The sequence below is a fragment of the Pristiophorus japonicus genome, chromosome 2 (assembly GCF_044704955.1).
Source record: "Pristiophorus japonicus isolate sPriJap1 chromosome 2, sPriJap1.hap1, whole genome shotgun sequence".
NCBI classification, from domain to species: Eukaryota; Metazoa; Chordata; class Chondrichthyes; family Pristiophoridae; genus Pristiophorus; species Pristiophorus japonicus.
Window position 1 is genome coordinate 88,700,567 of NC_091978.1, and position 14,069 is coordinate 88,714,635.

Genomic DNA, 14,069 nt, shown 5'->3' on the forward strand with positions numbered 1-14,069 from the left:
CATTTTACTCTGAAGATCATAATGCCTTCATCATTATAATCTGTGCAGTGGGACTGGGTTGAGGAGGATATGAATACTTCTGGCCAAGAATTTAATTTTAATAAGAAACCATCTGCAGTTGGGATAAAATCTGCACTTGGCAGGATTTCTCTTGGGTGGAAGTACCTGTAATAATCTATAGCAAAGATGAACTGCACAGCACTACAGTTGATGTTGCTGAATAATCAGTGCATTGTGTTGGGAGCTGAGAAGAGTATGCATGTTTGTTTTCCACAGATACCGTTTCCAAGAACTGTGTCAAATATTATTGAAATATTCTTATATTGGGTTAATTTTTTTACTATAGAACAATAATTATCTTTGATTATTTGAATTAGTTGTAGGAAAAACTTGCACACGAGGGAAACATGTCAAAAGTGCATTCCCACTTCCTGCAAAATTTTGAGTTGTGGATGAAACCTGAGTACTGTTTGACTGTGGACTGTACATATTGGACTGTACAGCCACCTAAGAACTCATGTTAAGAGTGAAAGCAAGTCTTCCTCGATTCCGAGGGACTGCCTATGATGATGATAATGATGATTGTTTTTGAGAAGGGATGTAATGTGATCTGTCACTCCCTCTGCAAAGCTCTACTCTCATCAACGTTCACTTTAAACCTTGCAGCCGCGCAGCTGGCTCGAGCTCCCGCGCAGCTGGTTAAAGGTACCGTGTGGTCCCATAAAAAAATTCGGGAGAACATTGTCCTCAACTGTTTATTGCAGCTACCCGCTTCCCATCTCTCACTCATTTCCTCTTGAAGGTCCTTAAACATGTCACCATCTACTCCATGCCAATTTCTCTCAAAACATCCTGTTGAATCCTTTCTACCCTACTAACATCACCAGACTGCCTTCATTAAAACCGCAAATGTTATCCTCTGTGTTTTTGGTACCTTATGCCTCCTTCCTCTTTGCTGTCTATGCAGTGTTTGATACAGTTTACCACAGTGTCTTCCCTCATTCCCTCTCAACTGTTGTCCATTTCTATGTGACTGCCCGCGTCTGGTTCCATTGTCACTTGTCCAAATACAGCCAGCATATTTGCAGCAAAGGCTGCCCCACAAAGTCAGAGGCTCCAAGAATATATGATTGGATCTCTTTTTTTTCATCTATGTGCTGCCCTTTGATGACATCATGCGCAAGCATTGGGTCAGCTGTCATGTGTATCCTGATGACACTTTTTCCACCACTTCCCTGAACTCTTATGGCCCTCCGGGCTGCCTGTCTAGCATCAGGTTATGAAAGTCCAAATTTCCTTGAACAAAGTATCGAGGAGACAGAAGCCACCATAAAATCCGCTCCCATTGTATTGACTCCACCCCCGGCCACTTGCTCAGGCTGAACCAGACTGTGAAATCTTGCCATTCTGTTTAATCCTGATCCATGCTGTACATCCGATCAATCACCAAGATTGCTTGATTCTACTTCTGAAATTTTACCTGCTTCTGTACATCCCATTGCTACTGAGAGACTGTATCCAGGACTTTGTTACCTCTAGCCTTGAATTCTCCAATATCCTCCAGCCAACCTCTCGTTCTCCAACCTCCATAAACTCAAGATGGTCTAAAATCTAGCTGCCTGTAAGCTGTCCGAAACAAAGTCGTTACCCATCCCCATCCTCGCAGACCTTCAGTGGCTCACTTTCCTCCAGTGTGTTGAATTTAAAATGCCTAACCTTATTTGTAGATAATTCCACAGACTCACCCCACCCTATCTCTGCAAACTCCCCAGTCTTGTATCCTGACCCCCCTCTACATCCTTCCAATTCTGTTGTTTTGTGCATTCCACCCTCCTTCTGTGTCACCATTTGTGGCAGGGCTGCCTTGGTTTTAATCTCTGTATTTCCCTTTCTAAACTTCTCCATCTTTTCACCTAGACTAGACAAATGCCATGCAAGAAATACAACCTTTGAAGTTCTATAGAACTGGAATTTCATACCTACAAAATCGAAAGAGATGTGATCCATTGTTAATGACACACACCTACATACGGTTGAGATTTTTCCAGTGTTGTGTCTGTACGCAACATTGCTCACTATGTAGCTTAGACAGCAGTAAAACGCTACATATTCTGTCACATGATGCTGTACCTGAAGGTCGTGAAACAATATCAGCATTCATACTTCAAGACCGCACCACTACCACTGCATATTCAGCCATGGCTCCCACTTTTAATTGCTGTCCAATGGCTAATGCTGCAAATCTGCATATACAGATGTTGGGTAATGCAACTATTGTGCTCCCTGTGGTCAAGTAACATAAATAGGAGCAGGAGTAGGCCATATGGCCCCTCAAGCCTGCTCCGCCATTTAATACGATCTTTGCTGATCTGATCATGGACTCTGGTCCACTTCCCTGCCCACTCCCCATAACCCCTTATCCCCTTATCATTTAAGAAACTGTCTATTTCTGTCTTAAATTTATTCAATGTCCCAGCTTCCACAGCTCTCTGAGGCAGTGAATTCCACAGATTTACAACCCTCAGAAGAAATTTCTCCTCATCTCTGTTTTAAATGGGCGGCCCCTTATTCTAAGATTATGCCCTCTAGTTCTAGTCTCCCCTATCAGTGGAAACATCCTCTCTGCATCTACCTTGTCAAGCCCCCTCATAATCTTATACGTTTCGATCACCTCTCATTCTTCTGAATTCCAATGAGTAGAGGCCCACCCATAAGTCAACCCCCTTATCCCCGGAATCAACCTAGTGAACCTTCTCTGAACAGCCTCCAAAGCATTTATATCCTTTCGTAAATATGGAAACCAAAACTGCACGCAGTATTCTAAGTGTGGCCTCACCAATACTTTGTATAAATGTAGCAAGACTTCCCTACTTTTATACTCCATCCCTTGTAATAAAGGCCAAGATACCATTGGCCTTTCCTGATCACTTGCTGTACCTGCATACTATCCTTTTGTGTTTCATGCACAAGTACCCCCAGGTCCCGCTGTACTGTAGCACTTTGCAATCTTTCTCCATTTAAATAATAACATGCACTTCCTGTTCCAGCTCATGCATGGAAACTGCTTACTTGAGTGAACGATTGAACACAATTAGAGCCCTTGGGACTATACCCCAGCACATCACCACTTTCAGGAGAAGAGGATTAAGGGAAAAATTACCATTCCAAAAAAAAATTAAATGTTTGATTACGCAAAGACTTGATTTGAAATTATCTTGCAAATCAGTTATATATTTTAGTTCACTTGTAAATTTTTTGATTTTGCTTCGGTCATCTGCTTCATAAGTTACTTTATTATCTCTCTAGAAGCATTGGATTAGGCAGCAAATTATAAGAAAATTGATTTAAATTTTAAGTTACTTGAACTTTGTCTGCACTTGACCGAAGAAAGCTGAGCACTATTAATGAAAATAGAGTGAAATGTTATATTTGTTAGTCATCCTTCCCTAATGAGCATAAACTTTTTTTAAGATATGGACTACTATTATAACTAATATTTTTATCCCTTTAGAAAGGCGAGTGAAGGCTTATCAGCACTAAGTGAAGATGGAAAGTCACCTCTATCAGTCCAGCAAATGGCCTATGGTGAGTCATAATTTTATTGGAAAATTCATAGTGTTATATGCTATTTTGAATACTGTAAATATGTTTTCTCACAGTCTTTGCAGCTAGGTGTAAATGTGCAGCTGGGTCTTGTAGCCAAACTTAAGCCAGATGGCAATCAACGTTTAAAGTTTTTGTTCTTCAATAAACATGAGGAGGTGCACCTGTGTTCCAGTAGAAGAGCCATGATCTTTCAGAAGCTCTGAGTTAAGTTATTGCCTCAGATGGCAATGCAGTGCAATGGATCTATAACACCTAGAAGTGGAGATGCAGATTCAGAAAAATAGAAACATACAACAGGAGTAGGTGACTCAGCCCCTCGAGCCTGTTCCACCATTGAATTAAATCGGGAGGGCGGTCGAGGCGGCGATCGGGGGTGGGGGGGGGAGGGTCGAGGCGGCAATTGGGGGTGGGGGGGGTCGAGGCGGTGATCGGGGGTGGGGGGGGGAGGGTCGAGGCGGCGATCGGGGGTGGGGGGGGAGGGTCGAGGCGGCAATTGGGGGTGGGGGGGGTCGAGGCGGTGATCGGGGGTGGGGGGGAGGGTCGAGGCGGCAATTGGGGTGGGGGGGGTCGAGGCGGTAATCGGGGGTGGGGGGGGTCGAGGCGGCGATCGGGGGTGGGGGGGGGGGTTCGAGGCGGCGATCGGGGGTGGGGGGGGTTCGAGGCGGCGATCGGGGGTGGGGGGGGTTCGAGGCGGCGATCGGGGGTGGGGGGGTTCGAGGCGGCGATCGGGGGTGGGGGGGGGGTTCGAGGCGGCGATCGGGGGTGGGGGGGGTTCGAGGCGGCGATCGGGGGTGGGGGGGGTTCGAAGCGGCGATCGGGGGTGGGGGGGGTTCGAAGCGGCGATCGGGGGTGGGGGGGGTTTCGAAGCGGCGATCGGGGGTGGGGGGGGGTTCGAAGCGGCGATCGGGGGTGGGGGAGGTCGAGGCGGCGATCGGGGGTGGGGGGGGGGTTCGAGGCGGCGATCGGGGGTGGGGGGGGTTCGAAGCGGCGATCGGGGGTGGGGGGGGTTTCGAAGCGGCGATCGGGGGTTGGGGAGGTCGAAGCGGCGATCGGGGGTGGGGGAGGTCGAGGCGGCGATCGGGGGTGGGGGGGGTTCGAGGCGGCGATCGGGGGTGGGGGGTGTTCGAAGCGGCGATCGGGGGTGGGGGGGGTTTCGAAGCGGCGATCGGGGGTTGGGGAGGTCGAAGCGGCGATCGGGGGTGGGGGAGGTCGAGGCGGCGATCGGGGGTGGGGGGGGTTCGAGGCGGCGATCGGGGGTGGGGGGGGTTCGAAGCGGCGATCGGGGGTGGGGGAGGTCGAGGCGGCGATCGGGGGTGGGGGAGGTCGAGGCGGCGATCGGGGGTGGGGGGGGTCGAGGCGGCGATCGGGGGTGGGGGAGGTCGAGGCGGCGATCGGGGGTGGGGGGGGTCGAGGCGGCGATCGGGGGTGGGGGAGGTCGAGGCGGCGATCGGGGGTGGGAGAGGTCGAGGCGGCGATCGGGGGTGGGAGGGGTCGAGGCAGCGATCAGGATGGGGGGGTCCGAGGCGGCGGTGGGGGGGGGGTCGAGGCGGCGATCGGGGGTTGGGGGGGGGTCGAGGCGGCGATCGGGGGTGGGGGGGGGGTCGAGGCGGCGATCGGGGGTGGGGGAGGTCGAGGCGGCGATTGGGGGTGGGGGGGGGTCGAGGCGGCGATCGGGGGTGGGGGAGGTCGAGGCGGCGATTGGGTGTGGGGGGGGTCGAGGCGGCGATCGGGGGTGGGGGAGGTCGAGGCGGCGATCGGGATGGTGAGGGTGTCGAGGCGGCGATCGGGGGTGGGAGGGGTTGAGGCGGCGATCGGGGGTGGGGGAGGTCGAGGCGGCGATCGGGGATGGTGAGGGTGTCGAGGCGGCGATCGGGGGTGGGGGGGGGTCGAGGCGGCGATCGGGGGTGGGAGGGGTTGAGGCGGCGATCGGGGGTGGGGGAGGTCGAGGCGGCGATCGGGGATGGTGAGGGTGTCGAGGCGGCGATCGGGGGTGGGAGGGGTTGAGGCGGCGATCGGGGGTGGGGGAGGTCGAGGCGGCAATCGGGGGTGGGGGGGGTTGAGGCGGCGATCGGGGGTGGGGGTCGAGGCGCCGATTGGGGATGGTGAGGGTGTCGAGGCGGCGATCGGGGGTGGGAGGGGTTGAGGCGGTGATCGGGGGTGGGGGGGGTTGAGGCGGCGATCGGGGGTGGGGGGGGGTTGAGGCGGTGATCGGGGGTGGGAGGGGTTGAGGCGGTGATCGGGGGTGGGGGGGGTCGAGGCGGCGATCGGGGGTGGGGGGGGTTGAGGCGGCGATCGGGGGTGGGGGAGGTCGAGGCGGCGATCAGGGATGGTGAGGGTGTCGAGGCGGCGATCGGGAGTGGGGTCGAAGCGGCAATCGGGAGGAGGGTGAGGCAGCAAACTGGAGTAGGGTCGGAGTAGAGATCGGGTGGGGGCGTGGGAGTCGAGTCAGTGATCGGGTGGGGAATGGTCGAGGTGGCGATCGGGGGTGGGGAATGGTCGAGGCAGCAGTTGAGCAGGGGGGTGACCAGTGGCTGCAGCAGATTATGGTTTTAATGTTGAGTGGGGACATGCACTCCTGCACCTCCCAGTTTCACATTCAGGTAAGAATTTTTTAAAACCTTACCTTTTTGGTGTCTTGGAAATGCAGAGTTGATCCCCATGGTCACAACAGCCATCGAGGATTGCAAATCATAAGTATTGTAGAAAGGCTATTGCATTCAATTTGTGCTTCTTATTACTTCTTTGAGTAGATATCGTTATCTTTCCCACACTTTTCAAATTCATATCAGTTGAACACTGCTTATAGTCTCACTCCAAGTAATAAATTACAAATGTGCGCCAACACTGTAGCCGTCACAGCACCCACGTGCCACAGGCCTGTACTTTCCAAGACATAGCTTAAAAAAGGAACACTGAATTTAACTATAAAAAAAAACATGGCCCAAAGTTTACCGTCAAATTAACAGCGAGGCTAATAGCGTTCACCATTATATATGTGCAACTTCAGGATAGGGTAGGTATGAGGTTAAACCTCATGGAACTCTTTTAGAGTCTACCTGTGAAAACATAAAACAATAACGGTGCCACCCAACCTGGGTGACACTCCAGACATTTACAAGGCCCTTTTTTTCCCCCCCTTTTTTTTTTGTTTTTTTTTTTGTGTTTTTCTTTTTTTTTGGTTTTTTTTTTGGGCACTAAAATCACAATTTTCCCTAGTGCCCCCTATAAAAGGGAAGGGGGACACTAAAATCACCGGCAATTAAAACAAATTAAACTTAAAAAAACGTAAAATCAAATTAAAATTTGGTTGCCGGGCGTGATGATGCACTCCAGTCCCTCCGGTGCCCACCTCTCGCGGAAGGCCGCGAGCGTACCGGTGGACACCGCGTGCTCCATCTCCAAGGACACCCTGGACCGGATGTAAGAGCGGAAGAGAGGCAGGCAGTCAGGTTGAACGACCCCCTCGACCGCCCGCTGCCTGGACCGGCTGATGGCACCCTTGGCCGTGCCCAGGAGCAGTCCTACGAGGAGGCCTTCGGACCTACCCGCTCCCCTCCGCACAGGGTGCCCAAAGATCAGGAGAGTGGGACTGAAGTGCAGCCAGAATTTCAGGAGCAGCCCCTTCAAATAGTGGAACAGGGGCTGCAACCTCGTGCATTCAATAAAAACATGGAACACGGACTCCTCCAGACCGCAGAAATTGCAGGCGGCCTGGGAGTCCGTGAACCGGCTTAAAAATTTGTTGCACGGCACTGCTCCGTGCACCACCCTCCAGGCCAAGTCCCCGATGAATAGTGGGAGGACCCCTGCGTAGAGTGCCCTCCATCGGGGACCCCCGCCTCCTCCGGACGGCAAGATGGTACGCCATGGCGTGTCCGGACGGCCGGCGAGGATGGCAAAGTTGAGGGTGTGCAGGAGCAGCCCGTACAGGAAACCCCTCCGCGCGGAACTGAAAGGCACGGAGGGGATTTCCCGGAGGCGGCTCAAGTTGTGAGGCGCCGGCCCCCGAGGGAGGTTCCGGGGTTTGGCGCCGATGAGGAATTCCGTCCGGACGGGGGTCAGTTCGGACGGGATCTCCCCACGTGCTTGAGCCTCCTCGATGCACCTAACGGAGTCAGGGCCCAGAGCTGTTTTTAGCGACTCGATGGCATCGGCCGCGTGGCGGACGTTGGCAGAATTTAGGCGCCGCGCCAGCGTGTCTGGCGCCATCCAGCCCGCTCCTCCGCCATCGAGCAGGTCCCTGACCCTGGTCACCTCACCAGCCACAGCCCTCTCTTCCGACCGCCACATAAAGCCTCGGCCGTGGAGGTACGGATTCCCGAGCAGCGGTTCCTGCAGGACGGCCGCCACTCCAGCCGGCGGAGAGCTGCGCTTGGTGGAGACTTTGTTCCAGACCCTGATGAGTTCCCTGTAAAAGACAGGCAGCTCCCGGAGGGCGGTCCTGGCACCCCCCAAGTTCACAAACAGGAGCTGCGTGTCATAATTGAGGTCGAGCTGCTGGCGGAAGAAATACCTCGCCAGAGCGCACCACCTAGGAGGGGGCTCGACGTAAAGGTATCTCTGCAGGGTCTGAAGACGGAAAGTCGCGAGCTGGGCGCTGACGCACACCAACGACTGACCGCCCTCCTCAAGCGGGAGACTCAAGACCGCGGCAGAGACCCAGTGCTTCCTGTTGTTCCAGAAGAAGTCCACCAGCTTCTTCTGTATCTTGGCGACAAACGCAGGGGGAGGGGTCAAAGTGACCAGCCGGTACCACAGCATTGCGGCCACCAGCTGGTTTATGACTAGCGCTCGACCCCTGTAGGACAGCACTCGGAGCAGTCCTGTCCAGCGCCCTAGGCGAGCGGCGACCTTGGCCTCCAGCTCCTGCCAGTTCGCCGGCCAGGCTCCCTCGTCGGGGCTAAGGTAGACTCCCAGATAGAGGAGATGGGTCGTGCTCCAGGCAAAAGGCCTGAGCTCCTCCGGCAGGGAGTCCACCCGCCACTGACCCACCAGGAGTCCGGAACATTTCTCCCAGTTGATCCTGCCAAACGTTGCTGTCCAGGATACGCCGTTAGCTTGTGAAAACAGCTGTCTGCCTGACCATTGAATTGCACTGAACGGTGTGAAGTTGCTGTACTTGCACGGTAGATAGGAACCAATCTTGCCACAGAAAGTTAAATCTTATCCATTTCAGTCTAAGTACCCTTTTAACGACATGATAAGTGTTAATTACTACCAGTCAACCTTTGTAACACTGAAAATTAACAATTAAAAGTGTGGAGTTTTCAGGTTTTAATTGTTGGAGATTTAAAAAGTTTAAAATTATGTTTACTTTTCCTTTCTGACTTTTTTTTCACTCTCTTAATCCAGTCTTTTTTTCCCCTCTCTATTCTGTACCTGATTTGAAATTGCATTAATTCGTCCACACTAACTTATGTTTCTTCTATTCCTTGCGCTGTTTATTTCACAATCAATGAATCTGATTGGTTAAGGTGATACACAGATGCTTGACATGTTCACTCAGGTCCCAGATGCCCAGTTTCCCTCGTTATCAACTCACACTTTCAGTAACTTGCCACGCAAAATTTTTAAAAATCTAGAGCCGGATTTTCGAAAGGTTTCCGACTGGACTTTCACCACGATTTGACCCTCCGCGGTGAAAACCCGGTCGCAAAGCTCGGGCGGGATCCTCGGGTACCTGTTTGCGACGGCGCTTCCAAGTACCGCCGGGGAGAGGTGCGCCGCCATGCAACGACTCCGATTGCGTTTGCGATCGAGTTTCGGCACTCTGCTGACCCAGATGCCGTGCCCAGAACAGCGACAGGTCAAACCTGCCATCAGCGGTAAGTCAGAAAACCTGCAAAAAAGGTAAGTTAAAGTTTTTATTTGTAATTTTTTTTGCAGTGATTACTTAGTTACGGGTCTTGTACATTTTGGGGAAATTCCCCCACCAAGGCGCCACTTGCAGCGCAAATGACCCCGCACTAAAGTTGGCGAGGATCGCATTTTACACCGCGAATGTTTGTGCAACGCCTCCCTTACCGATGCGCCCAAGGCCGAAAGTTCGACCTAAAATTGTTAGCGCAGCGAAAACGGTAATTTTCAAGTATTGCTACTGTTACTGCCGAAAACCCCCCCAAACCCGAAAATCCAGCCCAAAAATGTGCAAAAACGAGTCACTAATGGCAGATGCCGATGGATACTCTGCCATAGTAAACTGTGGGCCATTGTTTTTGCTCTGTCACTGCTCTGTGTAGTGCTCCCTCTTGTGGCTAAATGAGCAAATTAGTGCAAATAGTTTGAAGTATAAAGCAGCCAGGTGTTCAAATGTATGACTGGTAAGGAATGGTGCATTCATGAACTCTGGGTTTATAGATGTGAAGGTTAACAGCCCACAAGGTTTTCCTGAGTTTTGTTTTTTTTACAAGGAGTTTAAAATAAATGCATCGCTTATAATTTTATTTGTTTCACTTTCACAAAAAGGGGAAACATTCCAGAAAAACAAAACAAGGTTTCTAGGCACACATTCAGGGCTTTACCAAAATGAAACCTGCATGTTTAAGATGCCAATAACCTTAAAGGGGAAATTATGCTGTAAAAACTAGAATTTTGCCTATCTTTGTTCCAAGCCGGTGAGATGTATTTTGAGTAGATTTCTTTCCCGTAGCAGTGGTAATGATGAAGATAATGGTACTGGAATAAGAAATGAGTTGGGGAGGATCGATCGTCGAAGATATACGTGAAAGATAACTTTGCACATTTGAACAGCACGGTTTCGAGATTGAGATTTTACAAAATTGCACTCTTATGAATGTGAAAGGTGGGCTTTTTGAAGAAGGGTTGGATGAATAAGAAGCCTGGGGTATCTGCTTGGAGCTGCGTGTGTTTTATGCATCTTATTTGTTCATTGTTGCATCTGTTTTTTTCCCACTGTACTTTCTGAACAAATAGCTATGGTCGGGTTCAGAATTAAGATCATAGAATCATAGAAACTTAAAGCACAGAAAGGGGCCTTTTGGCCCGTCGTGTCTTTGCTGGCTGCTTCAAAGCGTAGTCGTGATTAGTCCCACCACTCCGCTCTTTGTCTGTAACCCAAGATTCGGTGAATGTTTGTGGCGGAGGAGCGGCGAGAGATTGTGGCGGAGGTGCGGCAAATGAGGGTAGGGGGTCCAGAAGAGCCGAGGGCCCAGGGGCAGCACGGGCCAGCCCACACTGCGATATGTGTGCGCGCTAGGTCCGTGTAGCACAGCAGGTCTCCGGTCGTCTTAGTTAACCCTTGTCACTGGATAAAGACCTAGCTCTGTCAAGCCTGTGGTGGCTGGTGTGCAACTGTCACCACATGTTTTTATTTAAAAAAATCACGCGCAGGCATCTTCCACCCTCACAATTGGAGTTCAGGACTGGAACATCGGGTCCTTGAAACATCTGTGAACTCGTGGAAGCAAGTCATCCTCGCTCGAGGGACCGCCTATGATGATATAACAAAAGTGGAGAAGAACATGGGAATTGCTAGACAAAAAAAAAAAGTTCCATTTAGTTTTCTTTCCAGCATCCCAACGCATGGTACAATGATAATGCAGTTGTTGACTGATCATGTCAATCAACCTCTACCAATTGACCCAGATATGAGTTGAGGTAACCCCCTGTGGTGGAGATCTTTGGAAACTATGGGGATAATTTTAAACCCCAAAAATGGATGGTTTGGGTCGGTGGTGGGGGGGGGGGGGGGGGGGGTGGGAAGTTGAAATTTAAACATTTTCTAATCCGAACCAAAACCGCGTCGAACCGGCCTACTTCCGTTTTTAAAGAGGCAGGTTAGGGTCAGGCAACCAATCTTCTCTCAGAATGCGGGCCGGTGATTTTAACAAGATTCCCCGTCCCCTGTGACGGACTCTCCCTCCACGCCTCCCCCACCCCGAGCCCTGTCACGCCACCCCGCAGATCACCCCACCCCCCCCGCAATCTCCCCAAACCCTACCCGTCTCCCCCAGCGATCTCTCCGATTCTCACTGAAGTACTCCAAGAGAATTTTTTCTAGTCAACAAGAACAGCGCAAATTTCAACTGCAGGGTTTTATCAGTATACAAAAACAGAGCAATCCTTTCTCATTGTAGAAATAACTAGTTTTATCAACTTGAGCACAATCATAACCGCCCCAAATACTTACTGGCTTCGATTGAACCATTTTGTTTAAGGAGCTATCTAACTACATCACATTTAAATACTTTAAACTCTATAGTTGTCTAAACACATTACTTAGTACCTTAGAAAAGACAAGGAAATGAGGGGATTGACTTATGAAGATAGGTTGGGCCTGTACACATTGGAGTTCAGAAGAATGAGAGGTGATCTTATTGAAACACATAAGATAATGAAGGGCTGGACAAGGTGGATGCAGAGAGGATATTTCCACTCATAGGAGAAACTAAAACTAAGGGACATAGGGCTAGAATTTCCCGAACCTGTTTTTCTGGCGTCCTCACTGAGGTGCGCCGTTTTTGTCCTCCTCCAAGCACGCCGAACAAAGATGTCGGTATTCTGGCCATTCCTCAGCCTCTCTTCGGTCGTGGCACAGCGTGGCCCAATGGATTGGGAGCAGAGCCAGGTCCTGGCGCTGAAAACAGTGCCGGGACCTCTGCACATGCACACTACAGTCTGCGCGCATGTGCAGTAGCTCCTAACAGGCCGTTTCTGCAAACGCGCGCTGCAGGCTGTGTGGGAGGGGCCTGAAGTACGCCGTCCCCAGCCCTGACTGACTGGGCTCCCTTATCGGCGGCCCGCTACATTCCCTAAGGTAGGATTTCTATTTTTTATTATTTACTGATTGATTTTGGTGCTTTAGGGGCAGGGTTCCTTCTATTTTATTTGTTAATTAATTGCTTATTACTTTTTGTGCTTTGTTTGGTGCTTGGTGGTGCTTTAAATGTAGTTACTTGAGCCGATTCCTTAACTGTAAGTAAGGTCTTTCTGTGCGGACAAAAGTGGGCACATACACTGCCCTAAGTTAGTTTAGTACAACTTTTTTCTGGCCAAATTGGCATAAATAGTGTAAGTGGCTGGGAACACCCACTTTTGGAAAAAAAGTGACCTAACAAAAAACCTAACTAACTCACTTACACTGGTGAAAATTAAATGGCCATATTTGCAACTAAAAAGATACACCAGAAAAATCAAGTTACACCAAAAAAAAACGGTGCAACTCATGGGGAAATTTGGACCCGTAGTCTCAGAATAAGGGGTCGCCCATTTAAAACAGGGTTGTAAATCTGTGGAATTCTCTGCCCCAGAGAGCTGTGGAGGCTGGGTCATTGAATATATTTAAGGTGGCGATAGACAGATTTTTGAGCAATAAGGGAATAAAGGGTTATGGGGAGCGGGCAGGGAGGTGGAGCTGATCAGATCAGCCATGATCTTATTGAATGGCGGAGCAGGCTCGAGGGGTCAAATGGCCTACTTCTGCTCCTATTTCTTATGTTCTTATGTACACAAAATATATTTCCTTAATTCTCAACAATATGTCAAAGGTCATTCTTAACTATTGTTGCTATTGCTGCATACCTAGTAATCAGGTTTAAGAGATGATAAGTAATCAGGTTTATGGCAGGTGTCTTTTTATTTTATGCCTTCTGGTGAATCCTTCATCATAGTTTGTAAAGTTAATCATTATTTTTGTTTTGGAATAGGCGTTTGATGTTCACTTCCAAACTGCATTTTATAATTTGTGCATTAAGCAACTTGTGTCATCATTAACCTTCAGACAGATATGATTGAGCAATTCATGCTCAAAGGAGTCATTCAGGTTGAAAATGGGAGTTTCCTACCATTTTATCGACTGTTTCTGAACAGTATTGAGTGATTGATAAATGCAAGCTTCATGTTGTTATTTTTTTAAAGCAAGTAAACTAAATAGCATAATGAGGATACAAAGTTATGGTTGGTTATATTTGGTCTAGTTTGTGACCTAGCCAGATATCTTTTTATATCATGTTAGTTTGATTTTAGTTTTTTTTCAAGCTTTAGATTAAAAGGATGTTTGGTATGGATTTTTGTACCAGGGTTCACAGACTGCTAGTGTAAAGGGGAGTAAATTTACATGTTCTTTTATAGTTTTACAATTAATTATTAAATTATATAAGTGGAAAGAGACAGATAATTTATTCCTGCTTAAGTATCAAGCTTGGCTCTTTGGTAGTAGTTTAGAATTCTATTGGGGGCGGAGCTACAGCCCTGCGTCGAAAACCGAGCCGGCAGCTATGCGAGTGCGCAGTAGTTCCCGGCGTCCTGCCTCCGGGGCGACGACCCTATCCCAGGCCGAAGGTACGTCGCCCCTATCCCGGGCCGAGTGGCCTGCGCATCTTACCTTGGCGGCAGGCCCGCCGGCCAGGCCTCTCGCTGGTGGTGGCCCCGCCCGAAGAGTCGGTGGCGGTGGCAGCTCGGCATCGACTGCGTGCGGGCCCCGCCCGAAGTCCTCAGTGGGGCCC

The 14,069-nt window shown here is 50.3% G+C and overlaps 1 protein-coding gene across 1 annotated transcript in view; it reads left to right on the forward strand.

Annotated features, from left to right (window-relative positions):
• LOC139231007 (gamma-secretase subunit Aph-1b-like) overlaps positions 1 to 14,069 on the forward strand; it is a 106,428-nt gene that overhangs the window by 44,967 nt on the left and 47,392 nt on the right. Inside the window, exon 3 of the mRNA XM_070862483.1 lies at positions 3,512 to 3,585. Within this exon, the coding sequence (XP_070718584.1) occupies positions 3,512 to 3,585 (74 nt within the window). The remainder of the gene's footprint in view (positions 1 to 3,511; positions 3,586 to 14,069) is intronic.